The following is a 21170-nucleotide window of genomic DNA, read 5'->3' on the forward strand; positions in this document are numbered from 1 at the left end:
CCACTTCCCAAGCACCCCCCTCCTCCCAGCCCGGGGAGCAGCCCCTGTGCAAACAGCCGGCCCTTCCCAACCCACTCCCTGCCCTGTGCGGAGTCTGCCACAGCCCCCCCAGACCCTGCAGGACCCCGTAGGTGGGAACCAGGCCCAGCCTTCCTTCCCAGCAGCGGTGTTGGGGACACAGGGACAACCCCCCAGTACCACCAGGAGGCCAGGCCAGGCACCCCTGCAGCAACTCCTGCAGACAGGGCTGGGGTGGCAGGGCCAGGGCAGAGGGGGCAGCGAGTGACCTCCCCCCCCCCCCCCAGCACCCAAACACTCCCCTACGCACCAGTCAAGTCACACCCCTTCCCCCCCCCACTAACGGCAATAAATAATCTCACACTACCCCAGCCCCACATCAAGGAGCAGGCGCCCACAGCCTAGCCCTGTATCCCCCTGGGATGGGGGGCAGGTCTGTCTCCCCCCCTCCCCAGGGGCAAGGCGCTGGCAGCACCCACCTGCGCCCACCCCACTCTGCCCCCTCCCCGTCCAGGGCCCAGGACTCGGGGCGTCTGTCCCTCAGAAGCGCAGCTCCCTCAGCTTCTGCCGCAGGTAGTGCTTGGCCTCCTCGATGCCACTCACCTTCTCCAGCTCCGTGTAGGGCAGCTGAAAGGGGACGGGGAGAAACTGTCAGAGCAGCTCCACCACCAGCACCCAGCCCAAGGCTGCCCAGGACAGCCATCTGTGGCGGTGGGGGGGGAAGAACCAGGACTCGGGACCCTTCTCAGGGAGAAGGAGGACAGTGCTGTTCCTTCCGAGGGAAGGGTGGGCACAGGAGGAGTGGACAAGCCCCAGCTCCGTGTCCCACCGACCCCTCACTGCCTCCTGGGGAGGGGGGGGCACAAGTCCCCGAGCACCCATCCGCACTGCCACTGCCCTCCCAGCGCTTCACCCCTGAGCCTGGCTGCCCACTGCCAATGGCAGAGAGCACCCACAAGCAGCGCCGTCCCCCATCCCCACCGTGGACGGGACGAGTCCAGCATGCACACAGGGAGGACACATCATGGTGCTGCAGGACTAGGGGAGCTCTCGAGCCTCATCCCAACCTTGAACCCCAGTCGCCAACCACCAGGGAGGGATGAAGAGCAAAACTCAGCCGCCCTGCCAGCGCACGGCGTCGTGGAGCCCAAGGCTCGTTAGTCACCCCTCAGCAGCCTCCCAACAGAAGGGCTGCAGGAGTGGGCCGAGCCCAGGTAACAGTTTCTTCCCCAACACATTTTAACCACAGTCTGGTAAGGAAAGAAGGCACTGGGACTGAAAAAAACAGAAACAGGCCTCCCTTTGCCTAGCAGAGCTGGTATGGGGTGCCAAGGGGGAGTGGAGACCCCACCAGGAAAGCTGAACAGTCTGTGGAGCCAGGAGTGCTCTCTGCCCCCGAACAGCAAATACCACCTGGAGCTAAACACCCCGCTGGAGGGCCACGGGCCCTAGGCCACCCCGACCACAAGCCCTGGGCCACCCTAACCACGAGACAGATGCACCCACGCATGTCAGAGCTGAGGTGGGTCTGGGCCCTTGCCCTGTCCCTCCCCTTGGTACCAGTCACTGTCTGGGGACAACCTAGCAGGCACTTTTCTAAAAACACCTGATCCCTAAAAACAGTCATTCACAGCTCAAGGCCCTGCTGCAGCCTGCACGCAGGGCTGTGCAGACACACGCCCGTCCCTGCACTAGGCTGGAAGCACCAAAGGAATCAAGCAAACCTGCACGGCAGCAGCTGTGCGGGAAGCGATCTGCAGGGTCAAGAACAGGAGGCTCCAGCTACCACCAGTGTTCCCTCCACATGGGTATCAGCGACTGGGGGCCAAAACTTGTTGGGCTGGCTGAAAGCTCTGCCGGTGCAACGTCCCTGAAGGCAGCACCAGTGCCCGTGGAGCAGAACGAAGGGTAACTGTGACCCACGCTCCAGCCCTGTCTGGCCGCACAGGAGACAGCTAAAGGCATTACACTGCGGCAACAGGACCTGTGCGCTCACCCCAGCCGCAGTCCAGCCCTTGGTGCATTTTGCTACTCAGACACGAGAGGAGTCCTGTCCCATCACTCCTGGGAATATGGAAGTACAATAAAAACTCTCCCTCGTGCTTGGAGATCCTGCTAAGAGAGGCAGTGACACAGGGCTGGAGCTACGCAGGGGAGTTTTTCAGCGAGAACTTCAGCTGCCCTTTCCAGCCCTCGGAGCTGAGCAGACAAGCTCTGCATCTGAAGAGCGGCAGCTCTAGCTGCACTGCAACCTGCTCCGAGAGACAGTGCCTGGGACACGTCAAGGGGGAAAGCGTCCCTCTGTGGGGAAGTGACACACCACTCAGCTCCGTGCCACTAATCTGGCCCTCCACCCTTCATGGATACCAGGAGACCCGGGGGGCTGCATTTGTGAAGACGTCCTCAGAGCAGGGCTGGAGCCTGGCCTCTGGAGGAGCCGGCACGGAGCCAAGTCAGCCGGAGAGCTGTTGGTCAGGAAGCGCTCCATGCATGGCAAGGGGTTGGTCTCTCATACCAGAAGCATCCAAGGCTGCTTGGAGAGGCCACTGCCATCCGTCAGGAGTTGCAGATCATGAGAACATAGGATTTTGCCTGCAAAGGAGGAAGCTTTTTCTCACCAGCTCATTGAGAAAGAGGGCTAACAGGAGGCATTGTAAAGGAACAAGGTGGGAAAACTTGGCACAGATGACACAGGGACTCCCTGGTAAGCTAGATCCTGACATGGGTGCTACACAGGGTCCAGGATCTGTTTGCAACCATCACAGATGAGCAAGTGGGACAGGAAACACAGACAAACCGCACGCTGCCCCCAGGACAGTGAAGAGGCTGCAGACAGGCACTGTTCTTCAATAGTTTCACACAGGCCAGGGGTGAAGAAGGTTACTAACTCTCTGGGGAGAAGGAACCAAGCCCTCTAGCTGCAGTGGGTTTGAATCAAAGATTTCTGGCAGCTCTGGTATGGAGCCACCTCCTTCCACTGCTTCATGCTCCTTTCCTCAATGCCTGGCTCTGCAGGGTCTGCCTCCCCAGTGGGCTTGCCCTTCCAACACTACGGAAGGATCAACAGCACAGAAAGCTCCTTCAACCAAACAGGCTGGAAGTGAGTAGTGCCAGAGCCAGGACACGGTTTGTGGGAACATCAAATCTGGCCATTATTCAGGGCAGGATCCTGGGAAGGAAGGAGTGCGTCTTCACTCAGAAACTTCTGAGGGAAAAGAGCTGGCTGTCAATAAAAGGTCAGGACCACCAGGGAAAAGAGCATCTACCTTGGGAACAGCTGAGACCCAGACCATCTGTGGGCAGAGAAGAAGTCTGAGGTGGGTGACCCTCCAACAGCAGTCTCACCACCCACCAGAAGGGTGGAAGCAACACACGGGTCCAACTGGAGGACAGAGGCAAGGAAGGGCGCAAGTACCAGACCTGGCGATGTCCTCTGCAGTCACCGCAGGCAGCCCCTGCCTGCTGTGCCACAGAAGGAGCAGGCTCTCTTGGAAGGAAGCCCTGTTCAGAGGCACTGACAAATCCACACCTGCTGCTGCTACAGATCAATGGCATCTGAGGAGGAGCACGGCCCTGGCACAGTCACACAGACATAACCCAGACAGCTTAGCAGTTTGCCAGGCACAACGGGCAGTCCAATACCGATTGAGCAGACGTACGGCAATGCAACAGCCAACAAGAGAAGGCCTTAAATTAACTATAAGGAGGGCTGAACTGCCAGGCTCAAAGAGCTGCAAACAGAGGCATGATATCCAGCTGGACCAAGTCACAAGCCACATACCCCAGGAGTCAGTACAGGGGCCAATGCCATTTAGCATCCTCATTAGTGACCTGGACAGTGGGACCGAGCACACCCCCAGCGAGGCTGCAGACAGTATGAAATGCGGAGCAGTGGCTGACACACCAGACTGTTGTGCTGCCATTCAGAAGGACCTAAACAGGCTGGAGAAACGGCCCCCGGGCAGGGAAGGCACAAGTCCTGAGCCTAGGGAGGAACAACCCCATGCACCAGGACGGGCTGGGGCCAACAGGCTGGAAAGTGGTTTTGCAGAAGAGGGACTAAGGGTCCTGACAGACAAGTTGAACACCGGCCAGCAGTGCTCCCTTGCAGCAAAGGAGGCCAACAGCATCCCGGGCTGCCTTAGGAAGAGCACGGCGAGCAGGTCGAGGGAGCCGATCCTTCTCTGCTACTCAGCACTGGTGAGACACAGTGCTGGGCTCCCCAGAACAAGACATGGACATACTGGAGCATGTCCAGTGCAGGGCCACAAGGATGATTACAGGACTAAAGCATATGATACGTGAGATGATGTTGACAGAGCTGCAGGAGAAAATGATGGGGACATCTTATCTACATGTACAAATACCTTACGGGAGGTTGTAAATAAGACAGAGCCAGACTCTTAGCGGTGCCCAGTAACAGAGAGCGAGGCAGTGGGCACAAACCTAAAATACTGGAAATACCATTTAAACTTAAGAAAAAGCTACATACACACACCGCCTGCCTAAACACAAGAAAAACCTCTTTCACTGTGAGGGTACACAAAAAGCAACCTATCTATGAGACATTCAAAACTTGACTGGACGTGGAACTGAGCAACCAGCTCTAGCTGAGCTGGGGTTGGACTGGATGATCTCCAGAAGTGCCTGCCAACCTCAACTACTCTGTGATTCTGTAAATGTGTCAGAAGAAGAGGAAATGAATCTCAAACAAGAGCAGCAAGAATAACAACCGAGCTCTGAAGCAGCTTCAACTGAGGAAGAAGCTGAATTGCCTGGGCCTCTTCGTCTCAGAGGGGTGGCCAAAGGGATGCGACCTCTGGAACCACAAGCATAGAAGAAGGTAACCGCAGAGCTGCTCTTCACTCCCTCACAGTATCAGACCCAGCAGCACTATGTCAGCTGACCAGACAGCAGGTTTAAAACAAACAGAGCTTGTTGCAGGTAGTACTGCCTGGAGCTTGTTGGCACTCGATGCTGTGGGTGTGGAAGAAAGAACAGGTTCAAAGAGGAATAAAACACTCATGGAGAAGAGGTCCATCTGGGCGATTAAACACAGCTGTTCCAGACACATGCTCCGGTGCAGGAGTCCTTGGACTATCCATGATCCACTTCCAACTCATTTTCTAACGATCTGCCACTGTCTGCTGCTGGAGAGGGAATAGAGCGGATGGGACCAGAGCGCCTGGCACCCAATGGGAGCTAACTGCACTAGCAGCTGCACGACTATCAGGCACACTCAGCAGCGGAGAAGAGCTCCTGCGACCTCGGGTCCTGGCACCTAACTGCGTGCTGCTGGACGGAGCAACTGATCCTGTGCACACTGGGAAGAAGAGCGCACTCTTGCTTGCCCGCACCCCTGCCCATTCCACCTTGCTCCTCAAAGATCCTGTCAGGCTGCTGGTCAGCAGCCTCAGCCTCTCACAGCAGCCCTGACTCTGCACCAGGGGTGCAGCCCTGGGCAGTAACAGTTACCAGAGCCGGTTTGAGACAGGGCACAGACCCCCCAGCTGAGCCAAGTGCAGGGTGAGCACAGTCCCTGGCTGCTGTGGGTGCACTGAGCAGAGGGCAGGCAGGTGAGGGCAGCCCTCGACTCTCAGACATGGTGACACAAAGCTGGGAGTGGAGGCAGCTGTGCCAAGTGCCCTCCTCAGCTGAGGGCATCCCAGAGCCCAGACACGCAGCAAGAGCCTGTGGCACTGGCCTCAAGCCCAGCAGCAGGCACTGGGGAGCCTTCCTCCTCCACACGACAAAGCTGCTCGGCCCTACTACTGTCTGGGGACACAGCCAGCCCTGGGCAGCCTGTCCTGAACACCAGCACAAGGGATACCCAGGGCGCACTGCACAGGAAAGCTGGTCCTGCTCCACAGCTCAGCAATTTGGGATCTCCAAGGAAATACCACAACTCGAGTCACAGGACCGCCAAAGCTATGCATAAACAAAGGACTTCTGAACTATGTACGTTGCAAATTATGAAATTAGGAGGAGCTTTGTGTTGGCATGCTGCACTATCAGTAGCGGGGGAGGTAAGAAGCTTTAAAAAATGGCTATGGGACTGCTTGGTAGATCTATGACTGTAATTCAGGTGACCTCTGAAGTGGAGAAGTAAACAGAATAAAAGGCCTGCATTTCTGAGTTGTTTTCCTCACAAAGATCTATCCTCAAGCTAAAAATCATGCCACAAATAGTCTTGTAGAAGCTGCACACCTTAAAACAACATCTGAAGTTTCCAAAGAACTCAGAAGACAATTGCAAAGGCAGTGGTGAAGCCTCAAGGGCTTCTCCATTCGCAGCTCTCGCCGCAGACCAGCCAGAGGCTGCAACCAAAGAGGCCAGGGCTCCGAAACAGGCACTGAAGGGAGGCTTGCCTCACCTCACCTCCACCCACAGCGGCAAGAGGCACGCTGCAGAACTGACAGCCGAGATGGCAGCGCCGGGTATCAGGCTGAGCTACGTCCCCACTTGATTTCCACCCCGAGGCCCTGCAGCCGACACCATGACTGCCGATGTGTCTGCCGGGCCCAGGCTGAGCCAGCTTCCCCTTCTCCCCTCCCTGCCCAGCACACCCATCTTGGGCTCCAGGCAGCAGACCCACAGGATGGAATTCCTGCCGGAACAGCAGATGCAAACAGGAGGGGCTGTCCCCTCGCCTGTGCCCGTGCTTTCCACTGCGGCACTGGGGCTGGCATGGCCCACCAGCCACCTGGAAAAAGTCTTAGGGTGGGGTGGAGGAGGGCAAAAAGGAGCCATGAGGATGAGGCACCGCTTCTCCTCTCACAAGCAGCAAGCGTGGAAGGACGGCTCCCATCAGGAGCATTTACAGTGGGGACGCCGGCTCTCCAGCCCGCAGCCTGTCACCCATCTCACCGCACAGCCACGAGCGGTTTCTGCCCGGGGGTAGGAGGGGAAGGGGGCAGCCCCCAGCTTACCTGAACCAGACAGTAGCCCAGCAATCGCAAGTGCCTGTCCCTCATGGCTCGTGAGCCCACCAGTATGTCGGAGTTCTGGCAGTAATGCCATTTGTCGTTGACCGACAGCACCACCCTGCAGAGGACAGAGCAAGGGGAGGAGGGCAGTGTTACCCCACGCCGCAGACCCTGCAGGCTGGACGGGCAGCAGCGTCACCTGTGCCTGGTCCCCAGAACAGCAGCGGATGAAGGGCAGCACCCCCACCCACCCCACGCCCAGCTCTGGTGGCAGGGGCAGCTGTACCCAGGCCGGGACGTGCTGCACCCTGGGGCCTGGGGGGGTCTCTGCAGCGCAGCCTGGGCTGCTGCCAGGCACCTGGCAACACAGGGCAGAAGGGGGCCAGGGCCGACTGCCGGGGAGGACAGGAGCTGAAGGCAGTGCCCAGGGCAGCTGTCCTGCCAGGAGGGAGTGGGGATGCGGACCGGCTCTGCTCGGTACCTCTGAATCTCTTCAGCTCCCTGCGGTCCATCGCCCGGCCCTCTCTTGGGGCTGGGCCGGCACGGAGAGGGTGGAGGGCAGGCATCCTCGCTGGGGGGTGGGCTCCTTTCCTCCGGTTCCTCCTGGGCCTGCTCCCCTTGGAAGCAGTTGTGATCGTGCCCAGGGCACCCAGTGGTAGTCTCCTCCTCCTCCTCCAGAATCTTGCCGATGGGGAACTGGAAGAGGGTGGCTGTGGAAGTGCCCCTGGGGGAGCAGTCAGGGGTGCCAGCTGGCTGCGCGGAGAGGCACTCAGAAGGGCTGCTTAACGTGGAGCTACCCTGGCTCTCCAGGGAAGACTCTTTGCTCAGGCCGCAGTAATAGTCCGAGGAGGGCTGGTAGCAGGGGCCCCCCGGGGCAGGGCAAAGCGTGGGCAGGAACCGCCCAGCCAGGTTGCTCTCCCGGGAGCCTGGGGGGCTGCTTGGCGTCTCTGGAGCAAACGGGGCAAAGTCCTGCAAGTCCGAGGTGAGGGCCAGGACGCTCGAGCGCAAGGAAATGGCGGCAGGGGACGTTGTAGTGTGGGCAGGGGGAGCCTTGGAAGCCGCAGGAACACGGGAGAGAGGCAGCACAGTGCCCGAGCGGTTAATCCACAGCAAGAAGTCTGTGGAGAGAGAACACGGATCAGCGCCGGGCCTCGAGACCCCCGTATTGATGGGACATGGGCTTGAGGACCCCGCGTGCCCCAGGCTGGGAGACTGCCAGCCAGCCCAGCAGACAGGAGCACAGAGGGAACCCCCGGCTGCACTGGTCCAGCTGAGCCCTCCTGCAGCAGGGGTGGCTCAGGGAGCCTCATCCCAAAGCGCTGGGGGAAGGCAGCATCATGGGGAAGGTGGTGACAAAGCAGCCAAACCTAGTTCTGCACTGAATAACCTCCCACCCTCAGGCCTCCCCCAAGCACCCAGGCAGCCGCAGGGCTTCTGCTGCACCCACAGCCCCAAAAATCCCAACTGCCAGCCCCCTCTCTGGAGCCACAGTCCTACTCCGAAGCGGGGCGCCCAGCCAGACTACCTGTGCAGTATCCCGGGGGCAGCACCTCGTCCTGCCGATAGCACTCTTCTCCCACCAGCTGCCGCAGGGCCTCAGCCACCAGCCCCTTGTAACTGAGGGGAAAAAGAAGAGTCAGAGAATGCGCTAGGGAGGGCCACCAGCCCGCCCACTCAAGCACTGCCAACCCGCGTTCACTGAGCATATCTGCGCAGAGATGTGAAGGCCCCTGGGAGCAAGGAGAGCCTTTAGCTTTGGGCTCTGCTGTTCAGCAGCAAGGAGGGGACATGCTTCAGCTCATTCAGCAGAAAAGTTCCTCCCAATATCGCTACACCAACAGCATGCTCTTCTTCACAGAAAGGGTTGTCAAGCACTGGACCAGGGTGCCCAGGGAAGGGGTTGAGTCACCATCCGTGAAGGTATTTAGAAGCTGTGTAGGTGTGGCACTCGGGGACATGGTTTAGTGGTGGACTTGGCAGTGTTAGGTTTACAGTTGGACTCGATGATCTTAAGGGTCTTTTCCAACCTCAATGGTTCTATGATTCTATATTGCTCCTCTACAGGCTTCAGAGCTCACATACTGGCTTTTACCCCGGCACCATCCTCCGGCTGGGATCTTGCCAGAACAAGGCCACAGACCCCATATCACAAGTGATGCCACACAGCCCACCTGCAAGGGATAAGCAGCAGGGTGCCCAGCACACTGTGCTCCCAGCCGTGCTCTTCCCCCGCTGGGGCAGCCCTCCCCTCCTCGGCACACCGCCTGCCCCCACCACTGACCTGTACTTTCTGTTGGCCTCGTCAGCCGTCAGGGCATGCTCAAACATGAGGACACGGTAGCGCGGGTCGAGGCGTGGGCCGCTGTAATCGCGGAACTCCAGCTCCACCGCCGCGTCCAGCAGCGAGAGGTAGCGGCGCACAATCAGCGCATAGGGGCTGCCTGCGGGGAGAGGACAGCTGGCTAGACATTGCCTGGCAGTCCCTCCCAACCCAGCCACGCTCCTGGGGGGGGGGAGCTGACTGCCAGCGAGGTGGTCCTGCACTCCCAGGGGGAGTCTGTTCTGCCCAGTGCTTTCAAAATCCACCTCCACCCCAGCCCTGAGCTTTGACAGCTGGGTTTACCCTGGAAAAGGCCCAACTTACTCATAACATTGGTGATAAAGGCTGGGGAGAAGACTTGGTGCAGGACGGACTGGGGGAAATGGCTAAGCTGAAACATGGACATGAGGATGTTGACAGTCGCCAGGGGTGAGCTGCCAGCTTTCTGCTCCAGGATAGCTTCCAGCTTGGGGAAGAGCTCGCTGTGGTTGGATGGGCGGTAATTCATGCGGCTGAAGGGAAACACCAACTTCTGGATCACCTGCAGGCAGGAGGAAAGGGAGTCAGGATGAAGGACAGGTCAGGCCCAGGCCTGCCCAGAGCCGGCAACCCATAAGGATCAGGGCACATCCTGGTCAGTCCCCAGTGAGATGCCCCAGCCCAATAGCAGAGAAGGGACACGGTTCCCCCCAGCACCAGGGCAGCCCCAGAGCCAGTCCCAGGCATCCCCTGCAGACTGGGGAGAACACTCACCTTGCTGTCAAGCTGCTCCCCACGCTTCAGGAGAAAGTTTGCGATGGTATCAAGCAGCCGTGGCTCACGCAGCCGGTGCCGGGCCACATACTTGGCAATGAGGGCCATGGTGTAGGGGGTAAGGTTCTCTGCCTTCCTGGGGAGCCACTCTGCACAGAGCAAACCACAGCAGGGTATCTGTCAGAGAAGCTCTGTCCGAACTGCAGCTCTCCAGAAGCCACTACAGCCTGGGCAGGAAAGGCAGTGCAGGCAGGTAGGAGGTAACGAGACCTGGGCAGCAGAGCCTTATCTCCTGAAACCCAGAAGGCTTCCAGAAACCATCAAGTTACATGGTTTGTGAGAGGCTGGGGCAGATGCCCGTCCCATGCACCCAGAAGGCACAGCTGGAGCGCAGCGGGAACGTGCACAGAATGGGGGCCCTTCTGTCAAAACCCCACCAAAACCAACCTGCTCCCAGTTTTGAGGTAAGGTAGGCTCACAGCCCCTGGAAGGGCTAGGCTGGGAAGGCAGTGACAGGGTGGCCATAATGGAGAGCATCTCCTGCTCCAGCCTCACTGCTGCAGGCCCTGCTGCTCAACAAGGCCCCAGCTGGTGCTGTCACAAACCCAGATGTCCTGTGGGACGAGGAAAGGAGGCTCCAAGGCTGCCAAGTGCACGGACAGAGCCCAGCGCACCCCGCACCGGAGAAGAGGCTCACACAGTGGGCAAGGCTGGGACCCTGCCTGGGCAGACCCTGCCCTCACCTGCCATACTGCGGATGAATCGCTCTTGGCGGTTCTCGTAGAAGAGCTGAGAGCTGAAGATGGCCTCCAGGGCCTTGTTGTTCGCCTCCTGGGCGCACAGAGCCAGCATCTCGTCCAAAAGGGCCAGCTCATGCTCCCGCATGGCACTCACTTGCCCCAGCGTGTGCCTGACAAGGCGCAGGATCTTGCGGTTGTTGATCAGCTGCTGGTCGGAGGCCGGGTGTCCCTGCAGCGCCTGTGCCCGCAGCCGGTAGTAGGAGAGGAGGAGGAAGAGGGTCTGGGGGTGACGCTCCTTCTCCAGGTGCCGCTCCAAACTGCTGAGGCAAGACTCAACCAAGGGGTGTGGGCTGGACGGATGGAGCCTCATCACGCTGCTGAAGACCATGGAGACGTCCTTCTGGTTGAAGCGGCCCAGGCGGCTCCGGGATTCATCCTCCAGCACTCGCACCAGCGGCGATTCCCCTGGCAGGCCTGCGACAGAGAAGGGATTAGGGATGCCCAGATCCCACCTCTCATCTTCACTAGGCACAACTGTCCTCATAAGCTCAGGCATGAGGCTACAGCCAGATAACGACAGCTCTGCCATATTGGTGATCAAACCGAAGAGGACCAGTTTGGCAAAGCCTGACCAGAACATCAGTGCATCTGCGCCCAGAGAAAGTCATGTGGAGCTGTTGGATTATTCCCATTCACTCCACCAAAATGGAAGTCCTTTAGCTCATCCACAAAAGCAAGGTTTATTTCTTAAAACTCAAACTTCTTATGGACAAATGATACACCTCATGAAGTACTTTAAAAAAAGTTTTGGTTAGAAAATAAGACATCAACACATTACCAAAATAAAACTGTCCATGTAGGACAGGAACTAATCCTTTCACATTTCTCATCTTCTCCCATTTTCTAGTTTAGCTTTAGTCTTTCAAACTCGGCTCCTGGGGAAAATACTTTCCTCCAACTCTGGACGTATTATTCAACCATGGAAAGACAAGAGGCCAGGCGCACAGTGCGGTTATGAAAAAAGGCAAAGGCCATCCCTCGTGTGTCAGGAGAGATATTTTCAGGAGATGCATGAAGCATTAGGCACTGTATGAGGCCCTGGTAGCCCACTGGTCTCCTAAGCCAGCTGACAAGATTTCAATTTTCAAAAGGGCTTTAAAGCAACTGAGGCAGCATGGGGTAAGCTGCTGTGTTTTATCATTAATCAAAAATGAGTCAGAAGGTGGAAAGTGAAGAATTGGTCTGAGCAGTTGCTTTGTTCCTTAAAAAAGGCCTCAAAAAGGCGGGTTAGCATTTTTATTAATGAGCGGCTGAGCGTGGTGAGCAGGGAAGGGCAACTGACGGAGAACAAAGTGTGGGTCAAAACCAGAGCAGGCCGGGGGGAGCCCAGCTGAGGGGAGAGGCGCCTGGCAGCCCAGAGTTCAGTGTCAACAAACACAAGGCGCCGTGAGACAGAGGGGGGAAGAGCAGAAACTTCTCCCCTCCCCCCTTCAGCGGGATCTAGAGTTACTGCATCAACCCACGGCCGGCACCGGGCGTCTCCGTACGCGGCTCAGCCGAGGCCTCAGCCCAGCGTGCAGCTGCGGTGGAATAAAAAAAGCAAACAGAATGGCAGGAGACGTGCACACGGGACAGAGGAGTGCAGGGCTGGCAGGAACCACTGGGGTGGGGAGGGCAGGCACCTGCTGCCGCAGGCAACAGCCAGACCTGACCCCTTTCCTCACAGGCGGGAGAATCTGCAGGGCCCTTGAGGGCCCTCAGCCCAGCGATGGGGGAGCCCCCCAGGGCATGGCCTGCCGGCCGGCCCAAAAGCTGCTGCTGCTGCCCAGGAATCCAAACCAGCTTGAACTTCTTCTGAGTATTAAACCCACGATGACACAGCGCTCATGGCTTGCGAAGGGTTTAGCCAACGTCTCGCGCTTCCACAGATGTTTGACGATTTTCAGGGACTGGAACAAAACTCAAGGAGCTGTTTATCCTGCACCCTGCCAGGTGGTACTGGCCACCGCTTCAGCTGCCTTTTGGGCCAGTGTGCTGGGTGCTCCAGCCAGCTGATCCCCCCTGTAGCAGTCAGTCCACCTGACTCCCTTCCTGCTGCGTACCCCAAGCAGAGCCTCCTCCTTTGAAGGGCACGGCTCCATCTGCCACAAAGGCACCATCACACATAAATTCACACACCAACCCAGACACTGGCACCTGTTCTGGTATGTCCTTCCTCCTTCCACGGCAGCTGGACCAGCAAGCTCTCCTTTCACCTCACAAACACAAGCACCAGCCTGTGTCCCACTACCCTGCCCACCTCCCCTGTCCTCCACCGGTGACCCCGCACAGGCAGATGCCGGCAGCCCGGGACACTCACCCAGCGCGGCAGCAGCGTACAGGCAGTTGACAATGCTGAAGTTATCAAACTTGGAGCAGCCACTGATGATGGCCTGACAGAGAGTCTGAAACTCTGGCTGCTCCAGCATCTGGCCAGGCCCGCGGCTCTCCCCGTTCACCGTGGCCTGGCCCTGCTGCTGCTGCTGCAAGAGCTGGCCCAGCTTGTGCAGGGCGATGGGGTAGTGGCTGGCGGACACCTTGCTGGGGTTCTGCGTGACCCACCGCAGCACTTCCCCCACGCTGCGTGAGCGCTCTATCAGACGCTTCATTGTGAAGAAGGTGTCATAACTCATCTTCTCATGGATGAAGTTCCAGCTCTTCCTCTTGCCATGGCCTCGAGTCCTGTAGGCATCCGGGGGAAAGGTGTGCAGCAGCCCATGGCCGTAGGGGTCCAGGGGGAGCAGCACAGCCCGCTGCTTCGCTTTGCCTGCACAATAGCAGGTGGGATACATCCCGGCCCCACTCCTGTCACCAGCAGCCAGGCCCTGCAGGACTCCCGGCCGCACGCTCTCCCGGGTCAGAGCACGGAGCCATGGCAGCAGGCGCAGCATGGCGAGGGCAGGGCGGCTCGAGAGGCTTCGGAGAACCGGGAGACCCTGGGGACAAGACGGGGGTGAGAGGGGCAGCGAGCTCGCGCCTTTGGGACAGCTAGAGCCAGCGAGGGATGCGCGGAGCCCACGTTGGGACCCCCCTCAGGACAGACCTGCCCCAGCGCAGGGGTACCTAGCCCAAACAGCCCCCTGTTCGGGGGTCCCCCTGCCCACAGGCACCCCCTCGGTACCGTGACCGCCACCCTGCACGGGCTGTCCGGCCCGATGTCCCCCGTCCCACACGAGCCCCGTTGTCCCGGGCCCCCCGGCCTGCACAGGCGTCCCCAGCCTGATGTCCCCTGGACCACACGGCCCCCTCCCCTCTCCCGGCCCCCCCGGCTCGCAGATCCCCCTTCTCCCAGGACGGCCGGCACGGACGGATCCCCCGTCCGGTACCGGGACCCCCACGGCCGCCCCGATCTTCCCCTCCTGCCACCGAGACCCCCGGGCCGGGTTGGGCCGCACCGGGACCGCGACACCCGTCCCACCCAGACCCCATCCCCACTCCTCCGGCCTAGACGGGCCCCGCGTTGCCCGGCCCGCACCCCACCCCTCGTCCCACCGGTCCCGGTGCCGGTCCCAGCCCTACATGGCGCTCGCGGCCGCGCTGGGACCCGCCGCCGCCCCGGCCGCTCAGCACCGCCCGGACACCGAGTCCGCCATCTTCCCGACAGCCCCCGCAGGGCCGAAGGAGGCCGCGGCCCCGCCCCGCCCCCCCTCCCCGCGCGGCCCACACTTCCGGGGGCGGGGCCCGGCACGCGAGCCCCGGCCGCGCGCGCCTGGCGGCATATGTAAATAGCCGCCCGCCGTTCTCCAATGAGCGAGGGCCTCGCGAAGGGGGCGGGGGGCGGCTCCGCCGGCGCAGGCGCGCTGCCGCCATGCGGAACGCGTGGCCGGAGGCGCAGGCCCCGCCCCGCCCGCTGGGAGCGCGCCGTGGGGAAGCCCCGCCCCGAAGCCCCACCCCCGTCCCGAAGCCCCGCCCCCACCGCCCCGGTCCCGCCCCCCCCCCCCCCCCCCCCCGCCCGCGGCGCAGCAGAACCGGGAGGCCGCGACCGTTCACAGTCCTTCCTCTTTAATTGTAACAGAGCGGCGGGAACCGCCTCCACCCCACCGGCACCCCCAGGGAGGGGTCGGGCGGCCAGACCCGTCCTCCTGTGGGGAGGCAGCCCCCTCCCCGGGGAAGTTGACCCCTTCCATGGCCCGGGAAGAGGCAGCTGGTGGGCCGGTGGGGGGGCCAGGAGGATGCTCCGTGCAGGGTCTGGGGGTGGCACCGGGACACCCCTTTCCCCCCCAGAGGTAGCACGGCACTCCCTCCTGCAGCAAGCCTGGCTCCGGCTCCAGTTGTGGTGCCAGCCGGCCCCGGGCACCCAGCATACGGGCCACCTGCCCAGCCACCGGCAGGTCCTGCTGCCCCCGGGGGACACAGTCCACAGCTCAGCCCCCCCCCCAGGTCCAGCGGCAGCAGGCAGTCTCCACCCAGGACCTCGCGCGTTCTGGGTGCGGTGGATCCTCTCGGGTCACGGGGCCGTGCTATCTGCGGTACATGGTGAAGGCCATGAAGCTGAAGAGGAGGGTGAGGCCGGCCAGGAAGGTGGTGGCGGTGGCGGTGAAGACGTGGCGGTACTGCAGCTGGAAGTACCAGAGCACGGCCAGCATCAGCACGAAGAGCGGCAACATGAGGCTGCCCACGTTGAGGGCAGTGTGCACGGGGTCGGCGGAGGCGTGGGGGCCGGTGGGTGCGGGGGCCGGGCTGTGCTGGGAGATGTGGCAGTGCAGGACGCTGTTGTGGGTGAGGTGCAGGGCGGCCAGGCTCTGGGTGTCATCGCGCAGCAGCTGGCCCTGGTAGATCAGCCGCACTTGCTGCTCCTGCCCGGGGAAATAGGCCCTGGGACGGGGGATGAGGAGGGAGAGGTCACGCTCTCGCCAGGACAGCGCCCCCTCCGTCTGCCCCCCCAGGAGCAGGCTGCGAAGGCACCTGCCCTGACCGCCCACTGCCCTGTGCCCGTGCCTCACCGTCAGCCACCCCAGGCATTACCACAAGCGGAGGTGTCCAAGGGGCACGGGCGCACACCACCTGCGCCAGGGCGAGAGCAGCAGCTCCCGGCTGCTCCGGGGGGAGGGACGGAGCCGCCATCGGGGCTCAGGGTCGCCCCCAGGGGTGCCGCGGGAGAATCGGCCTGCCCTGCCCCTCACCTCTTCAGGGCCCCGACGGTGTCACCGGGGCGCACCCGGGCCAGGCGCTCCGTGTCGTTGAGGAACTTCAACCGCAGCACCATGGTGGGCTCGGCGGGGCCGCCGTCCCCCTCACCGAGGGGACCCTGCGCGGCTGCGGGGCCGGCCCGGGGCCGCAGCCCCGCCGCCAGCCCTCCCGCCCCATCGGGGACCGCTCCTGCCGCCGCCGCTGCCGCCACCGGGGCCTTGTGCTCGACGGGGTTCGGGGCAGCGCTCGGCCCCTCCTCGGGCAGCGGCTCGGCGGCGCGGGGCGGCGCGGCGGGCTCGGGGGCGCGGGTGGAGGCCCAGGCCAACCCCAGCACCAGGGCGACCAGCAGCAACGCGAAGAGCACGGTCACCTCATCGCCGACGCCCTCGATCAGCGCCATGGCGGCGGCACGCGGCTACCGACCTGCGGGCATAGAGCGGGACCATCAACCCGGGGGGTCGCGGGCGACCGGAGCCGCCGTCGGCCCGGGCCCCTCACCTGCCGCCATCGCGCCGCTTCCGCCTCGCCGCAAGGCACGGCGGGAGCTGTAGTTCGGTGCTGCGCATGCGCGGAGGAGCGCCAGCGAGACGTCGGGAGCTGTAGTCCTATTCTGTGCATGCGGTGAGGCCGCCCCCCGCGGAGCACGCCGGGGGCTGTAGTCCCGCCCCGGGACTGGGCGTTCCGGAAGCGCGCCCAGCCCCGGGGGCGGGACTACAACTCCCGGCGTGCCCCGCGCCAGGCTGAGCCTGCGCAGTCGGGCTTCCTGGGCCAGACCCCTTCCCTCATCCGCCATTATCGGTTTGAGAAAGTGTCGGCACCTGCAGCCTGAGAAGACGTGGTGCTCCGGGGTGGCCGGAGGAAGGGGCGGCAGCTGGGCCCAGGTTCAAAAGGTGTGGGCGTTAATGTGGTGGTACTTGGCGAGGCCCAGGAGGAAAGGATTGCTGTCGGGGTCAAGAATAGACTCGACTAATTTCGGTTGGGAGGGACCTACAACCATCATCTAGTCCAACTGCCTGACCGCTTCAGGGCTGACCAAAAGGGAAAGCGTGTTGTTAACCGCATTGTCCAAACGCCTCTTAAACAGTGACAGGCTTGGGGCATCGACCACATCTCTAGGAAGCCTGTTCCAGCGTGTGACCACCTTCTTGGTAAAGAAATGCTTCCTAATGTCCAGGCTAAACCTCCCCATGTGTGGCTTTGAACCATTCCCAGGCGTCCTGGGATCCGGATCCCAGGGGGAGGAGCTCAGAACCCCTCTATCCACATGCCCTCATCAGGAAGCTGCAGAGAGCAATGAGGTCGCCCCTCAGCCTCCTTTTCTCCAAACAAGACAAACCTAGAGTCCTCAGCCACTCCTCACGGAACATGCCTTCAGCCCTGTCACCAGTGTTGTCACCTTCCTCTGGGTGCATTCGAGGACTTTCACATCCTCCTCAAATAGTGGGACCCAGAACTGCACGCAGTAGTCCAGGTGAGGCCACACTAACACTGAATACAGCAGGACAATCCCCTCTCTCGACCAGCTGGTCACGCTGTGTTTGATGGCCCCCAGGATGCGGTTTGCCCTCTTGGCTGCCAGGGCATGCTGCCGGCTCCTGCTGAGCTGCTGCGGACCAGCACCCCCCGGTCCCTTTCTGCAGGGCTGCTCTCCAGCCACTCCTCTCCCAGTTTATGGGACATCCTTGGAAACCTGTTGGAGCTGGTCCAGAGGAGGCCACAAAATTTATCTGAGGGCTGGAACACCTCTCCTGTGAGGACAGGCTGAGAGAGTTGGGGTTGTTCAGCCTGGAGAAAAGAAGGCTCCGCGGACACCTTACTGCGGCCTTTCAGTACTTAAAGGGGGCTTATAAGAAAGACAGAGGGAGGCTTTTTTACCAGGGTCTGTAGGACAAGGGACGACAGTTTTAAACTGAAAGAGGGCAGATTCAAACTAGATACAAGGAAGACATTTTTCATGATGAGGGTGGTGAAACTCTGGCACAGGATGCCCAGAGAGGTGGTAGATGCCCCATCCCTGGAAACATTCCAGGTCAGGTTGGACGGGGCTCTGAGCAACTTGATCTCGTTGAAGATGTCCCTGCTCATGGCAGGGGGGTTGACTAGTTGACCGTTAAAGGTCCCTTCCAACCCAAACCATTCTAGGATGATTCTATGAAACCCTCCAGATGAAATTTCTCTCGCAACTGAAGGAGCATGAAGTCGTCAGTTCTGCTTAAGAGCCAAAATATTTTTATCATTTAATCGATATCCTGTTCTTTGCTTTATATATAGAAAAGTGGTCAAGGCTAAAGAACAGGTATTATGAGGACCCGCTAAGGGACCTGGGGCTGTTTAGTCTGGAGAAAAGGAGGCTGAGGGGAGACCTTATCGCTCTCTACAACTACCTGAAAGGAGGTTGTAGTGGAGTGGGGCTTGGTCCCTTTTCCCAAGTAACAAGCAATAGTATGAGAGGAAATGACCTCAAGTTGCGCCAGAGGAGGTTTAGATTGGGTATTAGGAAAATTTCTTCACCAAAAGGGTTCTCAAGCACTGAAACAGGCTGCCCAGGGAAGGGGTTGAGTCACCATCCCTGGGCGCTTAGGGACATGGGTTAGTGGTGGATTTGGCAGTGTTAGGTTGATGGTTGGACTCAATGATCTTAAGGGCCTTTTCCAACCTCAGTGGTTCTGTGATTCTGAATGATTCTGTGATTCTAAAACAAGGTGGGCAATTGGTGAAGGGCAGCAAATTCCATGGGCAGAGCCTGTCACTGGAAGACCCGTGCTCTGGTGAAGACGTGGTCTCTGGCAGGGAGTAAGTGGATTATGCAGCACAGAGATAACATGGGGAATGGGAGAAGCTGCAGACTAAAATTGACTGAGCTCCAGTGGTCCTTTGGGTGACTGTGATTCCCCAGATGCATTTAAACCTACCTGCAGGCTTTATAAAGAAGGAAAGTTTGAAAGATAGATGAAAAAAATTAGTGCGGAGTAGTTTTTGTCTGCAACTTGGTTTTGATATTCAAAGACATTTCAAATAACTTACCCTAAAATCTCTCTTGGCTGATTAGTATCTGGTATTAAATCTTAATGCTGGACACTCAGCTTTTCTGTGTTCCTGAAAAGCATTCAGATAATCGTGAACGTGGTCAAAAATGGTTTGATCAAAGTTTCCATATTTTTAGGTGAAAAGGCTTGTACCATCACAATGAGATAGTGTGGGGGGAGACTTGTGGAAGGAAAAAAACTACAGCACCCGTGAAGGAACGAAGCTGAAAGGGGGATCTTTGGGTGACAATATCCCCTTTCCCCAGGGCATCACCTCCAGGGGTCCCTCACCTTTACAGCACAAGACATTTCCTATAATAAAATCAGGAGGAATCTGCTAAGAGTAGCATTGCACAAGCTGCAGCATCCTTTCCGCTGAGGTGGCTCTGAGAGCGGCAGTGATTCCAAGGAGCTGGGTGGTTCTGAGGCATTCATTAGTTTCCCTTTTGGGCTCCTGTGTCCGAACTGTCTTGAAGTTGGAAGGACTGGCTGGTTCGTGGGGCTGAGGGTGGGCTGGGCCTCCTGGCTCCAGCCCTGGTTGAAATCCCAGTTCAGGCCGGTGACCAGGAGTCCCAGAATTGGGGCGTGGAGCCTGAGGTGGTGATTCTCTCAGCTGCCTCCTTCAATCCTGATCTGCATTCTTCATCACTGTTTTCAGCTTATCATTAGACTGCAGCAATGCAGATTGATGAGATGTGTGGTAGGAGAGCTTAAGGCTCCAGGCAGTGTAATTGTAATATTAGCATTAGCAGGAGGCATTGCAAACATAAAATTTATTTTCTGAGTACAGCTGTCTTGCAGAACTCAAGAGCAGAACTCGTCCTGCGATCACAGGGAGTGAAGTCTTTAATGACCTGCAAATAGCACCGAGAGAGCTGAAAAGTGGGGCTGCCAAAGCAGAGCTCTCGCATGCACAGCAGAATTTAAAAATAGGCTGCTGCTGGCATTCTTGCTTACCCGTCGTTCCTGGAAGCCCACGGGGAGGATGGCTCTCCAGCAGAGGAGAGACGCAGTCCCCTGACGTAACTTGCCTCGGCATCTACGCCGCAGAGCGGAAAGTTGCGGATTCAGTCATTTTACACCGGAGTATCCCTGATCATTGCCTGCATCTTTTCCAGCTCCAGGACTGCGCTGGGTGCTGACTCCTCTCTCCAGAGCAGCAAGACGGCAGGGGGCACCGGGCAGACACCCCCTTTCCCAATGGCGCTGCCATCCCAGTGGGACCGAGGAGTCCCTTTAGCTTAGCATCGTCAGCGCCTTCAGCGAAGCTCAGTGCGTGTGGGAGTAGAGACACGGGAGAGATGAACGCCTCTGCAGATGAAACTGCTCTTCAGAAACTCCCACCAACAGCGAGAGGTGTCAGCCCCAGTCAAAGACTTGGAGACATGTTGTGGGGAAAGCAGTTGGGCCAGAAAAAAGAGCTTGAGGGTGGGAGTGTGGGGAGCTGGAGATGCTGCGCTGCAGCATCTCTAGGCGAGAATGAGCTCTGCATTTACAAAGGACCGCAGAGAACCAGGCCGTGAAACACCCTGTCCCTGTCATGAGTGAGGGGTCTGCGACAAGACCCCGAGAAGTCACCCCTCCACAGCACAGCCCCATGGCACAGCACTGTCCCTGTGGGGAAGGGCCAAGGAGGGTTCCCCGTGCCGCATACTGAGGGGCTGGAGGAGGTGGGCAGCTGCTGGCCAAGCTGGGGCTCCTGGCCACGGAGGTGGGCAACACCTGTGGGTGCAGAGGCTGCTGGGGAGCAGGTTGTGTTGCTTGATCTGCCCAGGGCACTCGGGCAGGGAGGTGCAGGCAGGCAGGACCCCCTGCCCCGAGGTGCCACAGGGGTGGTGGGTGTGCTGCTCTCCCCCATAGCACTGAGCCATGAATGTGGTGCAGGGGGCAGAGGTGAGAAGCTGGTGGGGAAGAGCTGCCCCTTCCTTGGGTCACTAAGACTGATGCAGAAAGTGCTGGGGAAAGCCCGGTTCCACGCCTGGGGGGTGTCCCATGGAGGCTCGGGAGAAACATGGAGTGAGGCTGGGGCCAGGTGGCTGCAGGGGGGACCCCAGTGCTGGCCAGAGACTGGCCTAGAGGGAGGGAGGAAGCTGGTCACAGAGATGGCCGTAGAGGGAGACTGGCCTGGGTATCACCACCCAAATTATAAAAAATGTTCCCTGATTTTCTGTTCCATGATTTTTTTCACACCAGCCCCCATGCAGTAACTGGCACTTGG

General features: G+C 59.7%; 2 protein-coding genes across 2 annotated transcripts; both read right to left on the bottom strand.

The window, feature by feature from the left end:
- Positions 1-40: 40 nt before the first annotated feature.
- FASTK (Fas activated serine/threonine kinase) lies at positions 41-14606 on the bottom strand. Its single transcript, XM_049798968.1, has 10 exons — positions 14316-14606; positions 13117-13732; positions 10761-11231; positions 10018-10166; positions 9589-9805; positions 9226-9385; positions 8470-8561; positions 7426-8062; positions 6948-7062; positions 41-645 (listed from the first exon to the last, which is right to left on the bottom strand). Exons 1-10 carry the CDS (start codon positions 14604-14606, stop codon positions 559-561), a joined length of 2835 nt encoding a protein of 944 aa, XP_049654925.1. The 3' UTR covers positions 41-558.
- Positions 14607-14784: 178 nt separating this feature from the next.
- Positions 14785-16447, bottom strand: TMUB1 (transmembrane and ubiquitin like domain containing 1). The gene is made up of 2 exons (XM_049798323.1): positions 15920-16447; positions 14785-15611 (listed from the first exon to the last, which is right to left on the bottom strand). Exons 1-2 carry the CDS (start codon positions 16324-16326, stop codon positions 15257-15259), a joined length of 762 nt encoding a protein of 253 aa, XP_049654280.1. The 5' UTR covers positions 16327-16447; the 3' UTR covers positions 14785-15256.
- Positions 16448-21170: the final 4723 nt, after the last annotated feature.

The sequence above is a fragment of the Accipiter gentilis genome, chromosome 4, assembly GCF_929443795.1.
Source record: "Accipiter gentilis chromosome 4, bAccGen1.1, whole genome shotgun sequence".
NCBI classification, from domain to species: domain Eukaryota; kingdom Metazoa; phylum Chordata; class Aves; order Accipitriformes; family Accipitridae; genus Astur; species Astur gentilis.